At 44.3% G+C, this 14,364-nt stretch overlaps 1 protein-coding gene across 1 annotated transcript in view; it reads right to left on the reverse strand.

Annotated features, from left to right (window-relative positions):
• obscnb (obscurin, cytoskeletal calmodulin and titin-interacting RhoGEF b) overlaps positions 1-14,364 on the reverse strand; it is a 48,628-nt gene that overhangs the window by 2,473 nt on the left and 31,791 nt on the right. The window contains exons 50-79 of the mRNA XM_088310213.1: positions 12,332-12,598; positions 10,946-11,494; positions 10,243-10,533; positions 8,785-10,095; positions 8,339-8,620; positions 7,954-8,035; positions 7,746-7,867; positions 7,485-7,682; positions 7,374-7,406; positions 7,157-7,255; positions 6,827-7,045; positions 6,517-6,550; positions 6,367-6,419; positions 5,918-6,016; positions 5,519-5,575; positions 4,201-4,340; positions 3,933-4,133; positions 3,371-3,447; positions 3,124-3,294; positions 2,883-3,042; positions 2,653-2,760; positions 2,409-2,573; positions 2,050-2,208; positions 1,810-1,987; positions 1,434-1,547; positions 1,093-1,260; positions 919-1,021; positions 635-764; positions 430-520; positions 302-344 (exon numbers count right to left, since the gene is read on the reverse strand). Coding sequence (XP_088166339.1) covers positions 302-344; positions 430-520; positions 635-764; positions 919-1,021; positions 1,093-1,260; positions 1,434-1,547; positions 1,810-1,987; positions 2,050-2,208; positions 2,409-2,573; positions 2,653-2,760; positions 2,883-3,042; positions 3,124-3,294; positions 3,371-3,447; positions 3,933-4,133; positions 4,201-4,340; positions 5,519-5,575; positions 5,918-6,016; positions 6,367-6,419; positions 6,517-6,550; positions 6,827-7,045; positions 7,157-7,255; positions 7,374-7,406; positions 7,485-7,682; positions 7,746-7,867; positions 7,954-8,035; positions 8,339-8,620; positions 8,785-10,095; positions 10,243-10,533; positions 10,946-11,494; positions 12,332-12,598 — 5,704 coding nt within the window. The remainder of the gene's footprint in view (positions 1-301; positions 345-429; positions 521-634; positions 765-918; positions 1,022-1,092; positions 1,261-1,433; positions 1,548-1,809; positions 1,988-2,049; positions 2,209-2,408; positions 2,574-2,652; positions 2,761-2,882; positions 3,043-3,123; positions 3,295-3,370; positions 3,448-3,932; positions 4,134-4,200; positions 4,341-5,518; positions 5,576-5,917; positions 6,017-6,366; positions 6,420-6,516; positions 6,551-6,826; positions 7,046-7,156; positions 7,256-7,373; positions 7,407-7,484; positions 7,683-7,745; positions 7,868-7,953; positions 8,036-8,338; positions 8,621-8,784; positions 10,096-10,242; positions 10,534-10,945; positions 11,495-12,331; positions 12,599-14,364) is intronic.

The raw sequence follows: 14,364 nt of genomic DNA on the forward strand, positions 1-14,364 counted from the left end.
TTCATTAACTATTTGTGTTTTAAAAATGACCAGTTAAGGTAATAAAGGTTTTGTCACGGCAGTGCTTTGACCCTTAAACCAAGTTATTCACATTTTCTATTATTTCCAGCGCACCGTATTTCCATCATGCACGTGTAAGTATCAGAGTAGTAGCAGTCGGTCTTGGGGGCGGAACAGTCCGCACGACCGGAGGTGGATTTTAGTCCGGCCCACAAATCCGCCTTCGGGTGTGTGATGTGTTCGTGGCCAAATGGACAAACGAGTGGTAAGTATGATACAAACATGCACGAATGGCACTTACATGATGATGGTTTTCTTTGGTATTTTGGTCTCTTGTTCGGTAACTTGACAGTAAACAAAGTGAAGACATCAAATGGATGGAATGTAGCAAATATGGTCGCTATTGCTAAGTACACCGTCTGCTCTTACCTTCAAGAACAATGGCCTGCTCAGCAGTGCCGGCGGCAGAGGGAAGAACTAAGTCAGCGGCACACCTGGCGCTGCCCAGACGGTTGGACAACTGGCAACAGTGAGAAATTCTCATTTAGAGACAACGAACTGCCTTTAATTGACATGTCGCCACAAACAAAGGCATCGGGAGTGCTTTACAAAGGATGAATTGATGTGGACCAACCTCACACTCGTAGCGTCCCAGGTCTCGATCTGTCAAGTTTTTGATCACCAAAACCAAAACGCCGCTGCGGAGCTCACTGTACGTCTGATACTTTTCCTGCTCGCTCAGCAGCCGGCTGTCCTTGAACCATCTTCATCGCGCATACACACATTGCCAGAAGTTATCATGCGTTTAAGATAAATTCTATAAACTGGCTGCCAAACATTGGAAGTGGTGTGGATTAAGAAAGTTCAAATACTTTGTGACTTGGTGGGAAGACCTTTGCAATCTCCAAACATTGTTACCTGATTTTAGGACTGGGGGCGCTCTGAATGACGCAGGTGAACTGAGCATCGTCACCGATGACACAAATGGCGTTCCTCATTTTGTTCACAAAGCGGGGCGGCACTAAAGACACAAATGAATAAGTTAAAAGCACAAAATGGAAGCATGCTTCCTTTTGTGTGTGAAGTGCTCACCCTGCACAGTGATCTTGCCGAGTGTGCTCGCATTGCCGGCCGAGCTGGTGGCAAAGCACATGTACTGGCCCGAATCCTCGGCGGTCATGTTATCCAAAATGAGCGTGCAAGAGCCGTCGGGGTCCTCGATTATGATGTGATGAGGGTCTGCCTCCACGATGCGGCCGTCTACGACCAACAAGTCGGAGGCAGCATTGGTGAAAAACATTTTGATTCTCAATCCAGCGCATCATGGGCTTCACCTAAAAATTTAGAGCTGAAGAAGCCTTTTGGATTAAAGTAGTGGTGGCCTTATCTTTTTAACTTTAGGTCACAGTGCGGCTGAGGAGGGAATGTCTTACCCTTGTACCAGGTGATGGCAGGTTTGGGAACTCCTGTGGCCTTGCATGCCAGTTTAACAGTCTGCCCAAGCTCGGCTGTGCAGTTTGCCAATATTTCTACAAAGTCGGGAGGACCTTCCCAAAAAAAAAAAAAAAAAAAAAAAATTAAGAGGACATTTGGGAAAAAATGCTTTTTATTGTTCGTCAGGGTGACCGATCTTCTCTTGGAATTATTTTCTAGAAGTCAAGTCAAGTTAGTGCAACATTTTTTCTATTATTGTACCATATGTTTTGAATAGTTATCTCAGCCAGGACGGGGTTAAGAAAAAAAAAAAAAAAATCAATAAATCGATTTGAATCCATTCTCAAAATGGAGACTAAATTTGGGTCTACTCACTCCAGGCAGGCATGCTGTATCGCTGCTGAAGTTCTCGGAAGTCTCGCAGCCACGAGTTTTTGATGGTCACGGTTCGGGCCTGCAAGGTGTACTTCCTCACCGAATCTTCGCGTTCGTGCCAGATCTCGAAAGCGCGGTCATCACCCTCCACCGTCTCGTTCACGTCAATGTTGTTCAGCTGCAGGGGGGGGGTTAAAAATACTGTCTGCACATTATCCGATGGGTGTTGATATTATTTACCTTCATCATGTTCTTAAAGACGTATGTTTGCGTATCGGTGTTGCTGTCTCGCTTGGATTTGCAGATGATGCAGTAGTTCTTAAAGAGGAAGACGTGGCGGTGGTGACCTCGAGAGGACGTCCTTATTCCAGGAGCTCCCTCCCAAACTTGGAAGGGTCCCTAGTGACAAGACACAACAAGGAGACGATAGAATATCTTCGAGGTCGGTATTAGTCACTATATCAGTTTAGTGAAAATAATGCAAACTGAGGCTATATTTTTTTTTTTACTGTGATGCATTCTCGGCAAGCCAAAATAAAGCAAATAAATAAATAAAAGGAAATGAAGTCAAACCTACCACCAATTACTCATCCACTCACCTGTCTAAGCGGCTCTCCTAAAGCTTCAAGGGTGGCGGGATAGTTCTCGATCATGGAGACGTGGTGGGTATTCTCCGAGCGTTGCGGCAGCGCCGACACCATAGCGTACGCTTCTTCCAGCAGGCAGCAGTTCTGACCATTTCTGGCCTTGTTTCGAATGAGCTCCTGGTCACGTTGAGGGCGTGTGTTACAACCGGGAACATTCAGCATGTCAAAGAGACGGGCCGGGACTGTTAAACGTCACCTTGAGGAAGACCTTGTACTTCTGAATCCTATCCAGAGGTTGGAGCAGGTACGCGTTGATGCTGCGTATAGGCATGTCAGCACTGGCTTGCTCCTTCTCGGCGTACTCCTAGAACACAACGTGAAGTGACTGGGGTTATTTTTATGCGCGGCGTCTTCCGAGCTGTAGTGAAAAGGCGAGCAGCAACATTTTGAACCAGTTGGAGGCGCTTGAGGGAGGACTGGCGATACCTTGAAGAAGCGATGCACCGTCTTGTCACTGATGGCACTTTCAGCCTGGCTCTGACCTACAAGATACTGGAGATACTTCTCAAAGCCGTCCTTACTCTTCAGGAAGCACATTGCTACGTCGTCATCCGTCTCACAATCGCTTAGCTTCGGCAGGAAGGCGCTACAACGCAAATACGGCGAGGTCACTGCCGCGAAGCTCCGCCCAAAGACGAGCGGGTCGCGGGGGAGGTGGCGAGCGTACCTGGCGTGGAAGTCCTTCAAGTCGTCGATGTTCCTAAAGATGGCCTCCTTCTGGCTGCTGACGTCACTCGGAGCGTCGGGAGTGTCGGCGTGCCTCGGGTGATGACGCGTGAAGAAGTCGATCTCTTTGACGAACTCGGATTCACCGACAATTATGTCTTGGATCAACTGGCTGCAGAAGAAGAACAGAGACGCTGATTGAGAGGCTGAGAGGATTCGCAACGACTTTTTAGATTTGGTTGACTTACAATAACTTTTTCTTGTATTCTCCCTCAGTCACCTCCTCTATGTTTGCCTCAGGAAGGTCGCCGGAATCGGCAGATAGCTGGAGGAATGCATGTTTGTCATCAGTGTAAGAATATGGACATTTTCAAGATTAAATTTTGCCATTTTAAAAGGTTATTTTAGTGAACGAAAACTAACAAAATAACCACAACAAGAATTGGAAAGAAAAACATTTTCCTTAATGAAATAAAATGAAAACGAAACGACTCTTAAACTGTAGCCTGTATTAATAAAATGTTTCAAAAGTAACATTTTTGTTGAATTTTCACTATAGAATATTGACCATGATGTTTTTCTAATCTTGCACACAAGTAAAACACTAATTCATTTGAAAGCAAAAACTAATACTAAAACTAAGTGTTTTTAAAACTACTAATAACAACTAACAAAGTTGCCCTGAAATGTAATTAAAATGAACTCAATTTAAAAAGCAAAACTCAAAAATGAAATTAAAAACTAATTCAAATTCAAATTCCAAAACTATAACAACCCCTTTGTGCTTCGACGCCACGCATGCAGGCATACTTTGAATTTTTTGTCCAGGTAAGCAGGTGACACCCAGCCTTGTCGGGATGGCGTCGTCTTGGTGGGTTTGGTCCGGACGAGCCATTTGAGCGGGTGGGCCGAGTCCAACACCTCCACATATTGTCCCTCCTTCAGCGAGATGGATTCTTTGCTGGCCACGGCGGGGTCGTAGTTGGCCGTCGCCACGTAGATGTCGAACATCTGAGAGCACATCCCTATTTTCACTTTTCATGACACTTAAGGCGTGTTGCATATGGCAGTGTCTCACCTCCCCCCTGGCGTCCCCCTCATCAGACTCAGACGACGAGTCAGCCACAAACGAGGGAGGACGGGAGCGTCCGTGATGAGGAGAAGCCGAAGGAGTCTTGGTCTCGTCGTCGCTGTCCACGCCGGGTACGCGCAATGAGGCTGAGACAGCAAGGAGGGAAGGAGGGAGAGAGTCAATTGTGTTGTTGAATATTGGTGAAATTGCGTTAGTAGCAAAGTTTAATCTCTGGTGAGAGCTGACAAGCACCAAATGACCCGACTGGCATTTTTTTTCATGCGAATTTACGTGTGAATAGAAACACACGAATAGGTGAATGACTACTGTAAGATGTAGATGTACGCATGCAGATCGTTGAACACCCCGAATGAGCATATTTGGCGCCATAAATCAACATGGACAACAAATGACTTTAAGGCAGTACAACCATGCGATTCTCAGCAGCCAATCAATGAATGAAAAATATATATTTAAAAATGAAAAGGAATACTAAGAAAATTCTAATGAAATGTAATCAATATGATAAATACATGAAAGCATTATAAAAACAAGGGTGACTCGAAAAATCCGATTAATTACTATTTTTTACTAATCATTCTGCAAAGAAGACGAAAGATGAAATCAACAGTTCTAATAAAAATTTATATAGGGAAATATTATACGTACATGTGATGATTTCTGGAAAAAATATTCTCATTTAAATACACTGTTAATTATTATAATAATAATTATAACAATAATTATAATAATAGTAATTATTATAATTGTAATTATTATCAATAAAACAATAATTATAATAATAGTAATATTATAATTGTAATTATTATCAATAAAACAATAATTATAAAAATAGTAATTATAATTATTATTGTAATTGTAATTATTATTAATAACACAGTAATAATGGAAATATGATAATAACAATAATACTAATAATCCAAAGAAAAATACATGTAGTGATATTTTTTTAATCAAATGTTCGGTTCAGCAACAGGTGGAACTTTTTCTGACATGTTATAAATCTAAATGTAAAATTCTGTATTGTGTATGCTTTTATAGGTTAAATTAAATAAATAAATAAATAAAGATAACTAAAAAAAACTGTGCCCGAAAAAAAAAAGAAGACGGATGGACAGACAGAGACAGCGAGACAGATTAATAGTCAATAGTCACTCATAATACAACAGAGAAAACATTTGTAGTTGCAGCGAATGCTTAGACTTCATCCTGACGTGGAAAAAGAATTCATCTCTGTTTCATGGACAACATCATCATCATCATTAACAAATGTTCGGATAATGGATGCATTTGTAATACATACTGGTCGTTTTGGGCCAAGATTTCATCCACTGGAGCACTTCCTGATTCTGTGTGCTGTCTGAATAACAAATTCATGATTGGATGAGCATTGGGTGGCTGCTATTAGTAACGTGACTGCAGATTAACTGGTGAAGAAGTGTTGCTTGAACGAAGCACGATATGCGCTCGGACGCTGTAAACACATCAATACGTGCGGAAACACACGAAGACTACTGTTAGTTGAGTCGCGGTCAACAATCAAAGCGCACAGCAAGCTTAAGAGGAAACGTGCAAGAAAGTGGAGAATACTTGCAATGGGAATGAATTAAAAATCATAAAATGTGATATTATTTGACCGCATGTTTCAAATAAAAAACAGCTTCATATAGAAGACGGTCGCTGACATACAGGACAAACGCACCTTGTGTAATCTTGGCCGAGACCATTTCAGTGATCTGGGACGTGAGTTTCCTGAGGAATTCCTCAGAGCCGACTTCTCCAAGGTAGGCCATTTTACTCTCTTTAAACAAATGGCACAACACTTTTAGTTGGAATTTGCACAGGATTGTTCAAGTGACACAGTTGTGTTTTTTTTTTTTTTTTGCAACTCAATTGGCACATCATAGAGAGAAGAAAAAAAAATAAACAGGGAATTGGATATCTTGAGATAGTAATTAGGCCTCTCAAAATATGATTGAACATGAAAATGGGAAGTCTAAAAAAAAAAAAAAAAAAAAAAAGACGCAGGCAGTGAATCAGAATTGAGCAACTGGACCTGCATTGTAAATCCAGTCCAAGGTACTGAGTACATGATACGATACTCCGAAAGCAGACAGAAATTCATAAATGGTGTAAAGAAGTTCTACTTGCCCTTTCCTTTCTTTGCATCGTCCTCCGGTGGACTGACAGTAATCCCGAGAACGCTGATGAATAAAAATGAGAAGTCATTTATCTGCATTTACATTTGTCATTTTCCTGATAAATACATGTAAAAATAATGATGGAAAAAAAAAACCATACTCTGAGGCTTTGGTCTCTTTCGTTTGTGGAGGAGCTGAGGAAAACAACAAGAACAAATAAGTACACTGGAACTTTCAAAGTGTCAAACAATCCTTTTGGTTGGCTTCCGCGCTTCTGCGAGCCTAAGGCATTTTGACGTCAATTTCATTCGAAGGCGGAGGGCGGTATAATGTCAAAATTGAAAAATTAAAATGCTCGCATTGATCTGCTTCATTTTTATTTTGCCAATGCAATATTAATCAGAATTGAAAGAGCAACATTTTTTCATGTCGATTCCCAGTGGGTGATGTTTTTTTTTTCTTCTTCTTACTGTCATCCACCTCGAGGTGGGCGGTACAGATGGACTGTCCCGCCTTATTGGTGGCAATGCAGGTGTAGGCGCCCGTGTACTCTGTCCCAACATCCATCAAGATGAGGCTGTGTTGGCGGCCTGAGCTTGCGACTTTGTATCCTTTGGTATCAGGCTTGATCCACAACACATCCTCCATCGACTCCTCCTTGAGCCACGACACCATTGGAGTCGGAGATCCTAAAGGAGGATGGACAGAGTGCGTTGCCGGTCCGCAAAAGTGATGAGACCACTGTGTCAAAGTGCAAGGATCTGTTCAAATAATTATTTGGAAGGATGTGATGTACAAACCTTCGACTTTGACGGACAATGTGATGCTGGTTCCTTGTTTGACTTTTCGGTTGCAGAACTTCTCCAGGAAACGCGGCGGCACCAAAGATTCTCGGGAATCTACGAAAAATAATACAGTTCATTGGAAATGAATTAACGCTCAGTCACATTCTAGAACACAAGATCTGGATAAGAGTTTGAGAGATTTCTTTTCCAAAACACAATCCAATCCAATTACCTTTCAGCTCTTGAGGTATGATCTCTCCTGGATCTGAAATCCAACAATGGTTCTTAAAATCGGTATACATTCCAAGGTGATATTTTTGCATTGACAATCCGGCATACACACTTAGAACAATGAGTCGGGCAGAAGAGTAAGCAGAACCAGCCGCGTTACTGATGTAGGCCGAGTATTCCGCCGTGTCGTCTTTCTCCACCTCCAGAATCTCCAGACTGTGAACGCCTTGCTGGGCTAACAGCAAAATCCTTTCGGAACCGCGCAGGGGATGGCCGTCTTTGAACCAATACACTCTGGGTTTGGGGAAACCTGGAAACCAAGCAGCAGATGACGTTTACAAAACCATTTTAAGAAGCAACTTCCTCTCCGTACCTTTGACCCGGAGCTGCAATTTAGCCATCGGGGAACCGGGACTAGCGTGAACATCATGAAGTTCCTCCACAACTTGAGGCATCTGATCATCTTCCGTCACGGACTCAAAGGTCTCCGTCTCCCTGCTCGAAGAATGACAACATCAGTTACTGATCAAAGCATCACGTGTAGAGTATCCGGAAATGTTATGTTTGTACAATGAATTCACCTGGACAAGTAGCCCTTCGCACTGATGTAAGATGACGTTTCAGTGGCGTCGGCGGCAGTGTCATAATCGGAGCTGCACGACACTAATGGAGAAGGAGAGGCAGTAAATAATGAAGGATCCAGAAAAGCCTTTATGAAGATGTATAATTTGATGCATGACTCAATGTGCTTTGTCAAAAAACATTTTTTTTTTGGATTATATTCCTATGGTGGCAACATAACCCACATTTGTCTGTAATTCGCAATGCGTCATAGTCACCAATCTATGCTGACACAGTAGACGCTTCTAATGAAGATAAATATTTTTTCATGGAAAACGCGTTGGCATTACATATAAAAATACAGCCTACGATAGGTGTAACATAAAAAAAATAAAAAAAAGTCACCATCAACTCTGAGTTCAGCCCGGGTGGATGCAATGCCGCTGCTGTTTTCCGCCGTGCAACGGTAGACGCCCATGTCGGAGGGCAGCACGGCGGTGACGATGAGCTGATGGCAGCCTTCCTGATCCTCGTTGATCATGTAGTGGTCATTCTCCTCCAGCACTTTGCCATCTTTGTACCAGCGGACGGCGGGCGAAGGCTTGCCGATCACCACGCAGTCGAAGCTGACTGGATAGCCGTCGGGCACGTCCTGATTTTGTAATTCGGTCAAGAAGACGGGAGCGGCTGGTGGAAGAAGAAAACAAGGCAAAATAAACAATTATAAACTAATTAAATATACGTTAGATATGTAACTTTTTTTTTTCTCTCCACTTCATCTACAAAATGACCTGGCCGCATTTTGTTGGTTTTACAAATAAAAAGTGGACACCAAATACTCCTCATCTTACCAGGAGCTCCAGACAGTAACGCAGGCGGTTGTTTTTCTTCAGTGGGCGTTTCCGTGCCATCTTCAGTGTACCCCAACTTCCTGATCCGCAGTTCCACTTTGAGATGTCCGGCCTCCAGGATGGTGGTTTCCACGGGAATTCCGTGAACCGTAAACATCTCCTGGAACCTCTTGGACGCCACCTCCGCCTCCGACCACGTGTCGAAGCGGATGTAAATGTACGTGTCGTCCTCCCGGTAAGAGTGAGGATCCGGAGGAATGTTGTCTCCTTCGTCCGCGCTGACGAAAGGTTCTTCCTCCACATCCGGCGGGAGGTGTGTACGCAGCAGCCGGCGGAGGCGTCTGCTCGCCTGCCTCAGCGACTCGTCCATCTCGCTGCCCGACGAGCTTTCGGGCTCGCTGTCGGCGCTGTAGCCGACGGTGAGCGGACGCCGGCCGGACGATTCTCTCAGCGTTCCCACGGTGACCTTGGCGCCGTGAGAGATGACGCCAAACTTATTGGTGACCTGGCACGTGTACACGCCAGTGTCCTTGGTGGTGATGGCGGTGATGACCAAGGAGCAAGTGCCGTCGTTGTAGATGTCGATGTGGTGGTGTTTTCCGTCGGACAGCGGTTCTCCGTCCTTCAGCCAACGCACTTTCTCGGGTTTACCGTCGGCCACGCACTCCAGATGTATGGTGCCGTTAGGCTCTTTGGTCTGGTCTTTGAAAACCTCCTTGAAAACGGGACGCATGTCCTTGCGCGCCTTGTAGCCTTTGAAGGCGGCTTGGATCTTGATGGCAGCTTCTCGGAGGTCGGGTTCGTCCTCCTTGCTGATCTCCACGATGCCGGTCTCCGGTGCCGACACTTGTTTCGTTTCAGCCCGCTGAACCGTACTCGTCTGGTCGGACATCTGAAAGTGTTTAAAGAAGCGCTCGGTGGCTTGTGTCTGGTCATCGGAAGTCACAATCGTGGCTGAGGACTCAAGCTGACTGCTCTTCTTAAGGTAAGTTACGAGCGAAGAATCACCAGAACGGGACTCCTCGGAGCTGGTGTGTAATTTCGACTCAGACTTCTTGGTCTGCTCGATCTCTTTTGACGTCGACTCCAGCTTCTCTGAAGCACCGCTCTCCTTCGGCTCCGTTTTCTTTTGGCCTCCTTTGCCGTCGTCCTCTGGGTGTTCGGTGATGGAGTCCAGAGTCGGCTCGCGACTCATGCGCCTTTTCTTCGCCGAGGCCTCCCACAGTTCATGGAGATCTCCTTCTTCGGCAGCCTCCGGAGGAAGACGGGGCTGTCCCAGTTGCTCCGATTCAATTTCTTTTACCTCGGTTTCTATAGACACAGCATTTTTAATGAGACTTTTGGCGGTACCCGTACAAGCAATGCAATCTTGTGAAATGGCGGGACATGCATTTGGTAACTGGGAGTTTAGCAGACTCCGTTATAGACATTTTCGTGCTAAATCGGAAATGCACTCACCAAGCTGCACGGTCTGAGGAAGCTCAACCGGCTCCCCTGTGCCGGCTCTGTTGATGGCCGCCACTCGGAACCTGTAGCCGGTGCCCTGGATGAGATTTTCCACCACAAACTCGGTGTTGCACACGGGAGCGGTGTGGCACGGGAGCCAGAGGGCGCTTTCTGCCAGCCTCAACTCCACCTTGTAGCCCAGAATGGGACTCCCGCCGTCATGCAGGGGAGTGAACCAGGAAAGGGTGACGGATTCTTTGGTCTTGCTGAGGACCTCGGGGTCCTCCGGGGGGTCCGGGACAGCTGTGATGAAGTAAGTAGCAGGATTGAGAAGTAGAGGACTACACAAAAAGTAAAGTCTGACTTTTGAACTTCTTATTGTGGGAATGTTCTACAGCATTTGTTGCTCCACGTTTTTTAATCAATCTCGTTGCACACTGAGTACAATGACAATTAAGGGCATTCTGATTCTGATTCAGGACATCCTGTAGACCAAAACTATTCAAATTAATGGAGCATTTAAAAAATTCATCTATTGAGCGTTTTTTCTGAACTCTAGAGCGCCCCTACTGGTGAAAGAAAAATCCACAGAAAAGCTGCACCGTTGAATTAGGTTCAAAATCGAGGAAAAAATACGGTAGGTGGTTTCCTCAAGGGAGAACACTACTAGTGATGCTGTAATTCAAACCATGGTTCGAAAAACTGTCAGACTCACCGATAATGGAGAGCTTGGCCATTGAGAGAGCATCTCGGGCCGCAAACGTTATTTCCTGCTGAGGCATGAGCGGCGCCCGCCTCAGAACGAGGCGATAGCGACATCCGTCGTTCTTGGTGATCCACAGTTCGCCGGGCGTCAGCTCCACTCCGTTGGCGTACCAAACGATTTCTGACGCGGGCACTGGCTCGGTCAGCTCCACACAAAATTCCACCCTCTCGCCGATGGCGGCCACCGCGTCCTCCAGATGCTTTGCCACGCCCAGCTGCCATCCTTTGACCGAGAGCTGAGCAGACGTGGACGCCGCGCCTGCTCTGAAGGTGACTGTGCAACTGTCGCTAAGGCAAAGCTCTTTGAGGAGGAGCAGGTGACGACGGCCGCTCTCAAAGGACACGATCTCAGCGTTAGGCGATTCCTTCACCGGTTTGCCATCCAGAAGCCACAGGCAATCTTTGTTCTCCGGGCGAGACAAGGCACACTCAAACAAAGCTTCTCCTCCGTTAAAGGTTTCCACATTCTCCAGGCCTTGAACTATGTTGATGGGTTTGGCTAGTGGGAGCGAAAAAAAGAGATATATAGTAGTGGTAGACAGATTAGCGACCGGGCCGATTATTGGGGTCGATATTTGGCATTTTGCCGATTATCGGTATCAGCTTTTTTTTTTTTTTTTTTAACTTTCAAGGCCGATAAATTAAAAGCTGGTTATTTTGGCTCGCTGCAGCACATTTCTCGCTCTCTCTCTCTGGTGTGCTGGTGGCCATGCCTGCAGAAGCAGATAGGCCCGCCCACAGCACCGTCTGATTCGTTCCATGTGCAGTGCGTAGCAGCCAATCAGCAGTAAGCTGCCTGTTTGCTTTTTCACCTCGAGTCACTCCCACTATGGGAGGCAACAGACTTTGCTGAAATTTTAAGAATGTCAGTCTATTACAACTCACAACTAAAAGACAACTATTTGCCGTTGTGTACTTTAAGGAGATGTTTGTTTTAACTATAATACATGCAGCTGAGTCCGAGAGCACTTTTTGTTAGTGTTCTATTTTCTACAATCTAAAAAAGCTTTAACATGTTGTAAATCACTAAAGTTGTTTAATAAACGTGCTTAAAGGCAATTAAACTAAGTCAAGTTTTGGAGCTGCTATTTTTCAAAACCGTTTTTCAACAAATGAATATAGGCTTCAAATATCGGCTATCGGCCTCCATGACGACTAATAATTGGTATCGGCCCTGAAAAAAACCCACATCGGTCTATCACTAATATATAATATAAATCTTTTTGGTTTTATGATTGAAAAAAAAAAAGCAGCAGATTAGTTGACAGCGACACAGAATTCACAAGTAGGTGAGTCCCTGAAGGTCAGTGCTCTTTCCATGTGGAGGAGAGCTCACCTTCCACGTGAAGCGAAGCAACCACGCGGGTCCCCTCCGCCTCACAGGAGTATTCGCCCCTGTCGTCGGCGCACACGCGGCTAAAGTACAAGCGAGACACAGTCCAGTCCTGCTCCACTACCACCCTGCGGCCATCAGGCTGCAATGGCCGCCCGTCCCTCTTCCACTCGGCCTTCACCGGCCTCGAGAACTGGCAGATGAACTCGGCCGGTCGGTTCTCGAGCACCCTAAGGTCCTCCATGTCGTTGACCACTTCAACCGTGGGATCTGAGGTTGAGGTCAGGCGTTACAGGGTCAGGGCGGTGCTTTCACACTGATCATATCTGTGCAGCACATGCCAAATGAGGGCTTTGTAACCCCCCCCCCCAAAAAACTTTTTGGAGTGAGTGGTGTTCATGTTGTTTAAGGCAGGGGTCACCAAGTTTTTGGTAAATGAGAGCAACTTCGAGGGCAGTTTGATACACACCTCTGAAATTCACAAATTGGATCACATTACCTTTAGTTAGGGCTGGGGATCGATTCAAATGTCCAAAATCGATTTGATTTCCGATTCACTTTGATTGATTTTCGATTTGATGAAGGATTTCGGGCAGTACCAATTTGACTTTGGAACGGAAGGCATTCTCAGAAGAAGCAATGTTGCAATTAGTGCAAATTTTTTGCTGTAACGAGGTGCATGAGTAAAAATATGAAAATTGACGTGAAGAATTGGAAAAAAAAAATGTAATCACGTATGTTATATTTAACATGACCCGATCAGAACAATAAATAAGTTTTAATTTTGTTTTGATACGCAACGTTCGCGAAGATCTCGCTGACGCATGAAGTTAACTAAATTTATGGGGAAAAAGTCGTTCTCAAAAGTATCAATATATGGTTTTATAAATCGATATCGGGCAATGAAAAGGAAAATGAATTCAAATCGATATCATTTTTTTTTAAACCCAGCCCTACCTTTAATTGTATAGTGTCATAATTTCAAAATATGTCAAGATATTACTCATGATATATCGGTTCCTCACAATAATTAGGAAACAATTAAATAGCAATGTCAAACACAAAAAGTTGAGTGATATCAATATTTCAAGGCAACAAGTCAGCAAAATATTTAAAGTTTGACTATCGTGCAAATTGGCTTTTCTGCATTTCACGACAAAGAAATATGCGTTTAAAGAACTAATTGTTCCATCTATTGTTGCTCAACAAAAAGATCTTAGTGAAAACAACATAGCAAATTGTAATCTTGCTTGCTTTGTTGTGCTAATTTCCAAAAAAGTACATGGTGTGTTTTTTACAGTGGGTAAATTTCTGCCAGCGTTCACATTTTCAAATGACCACTTCTACAAAATTCCTAGGAAATTACAATAACTCATTACTGGTGAGCTATTTTTGGAATAGTTAGTCGGGCTACTCGTGTTGTCCTTGGGGACGACCCGGTGCCCTCCGACACCACGTTGATGACCCCTGGTATTGACCGGACAAATAACGGAGGTCAAAAAGCTCAAAATACAAAATATGCCCAGATTATTTTCAATCGCAGGTGACAAATTTTAAAAACAAAAGGATGGTGACAAAATGTTAGAGAGGGGTGTGCTTACAGGTTATGAGCAGATTCATTTGGTCAAATGGTGTCAAAAGTAAAAAGTCAGTAATGGAAAGCAACGGCCGGTATGGATGAGTGGAGCAGCACTGCACTGTTTGGGGTTACGAACCAAATTCTATTTGTTTTGTTTTTTTTAATGACAAAATCCTCAAATACAGTAGACCCCGCCATCACTCGCGATCTGCAAACTCCCTCGAAATGTGAAAATTTGTGAATATTGCACACATGTGCATGTTTAAGACAAATTGAAGTTAATAGTTAAAATCTTTGAACACATTCTAGACCCAAACACGTGCATAAATACATGGAGTGCAACTTCTGCACAAAGATTAGTTAAGGAACCTACTAAGTTTGGTGGTGATAAACCACTCCATGTGTTTTATTAAGAAATTTGAGTTTCATTTAGGACCTTTGCAATGAATATATGAAC

Source organism: Idiotropiscis lumnitzeri, chromosome 12 (assembly GCF_059441095.1).
Source record: "Idiotropiscis lumnitzeri isolate Australia: NSW breed Sydney's pygmy pipehorse chromosome 12, RoL_Ilum_1.0, whole genome shotgun sequence".
Classification (NCBI taxonomy): domain Eukaryota; kingdom Metazoa; phylum Chordata; class Actinopteri; order Syngnathiformes; family Syngnathidae; genus Idiotropiscis; species Idiotropiscis lumnitzeri.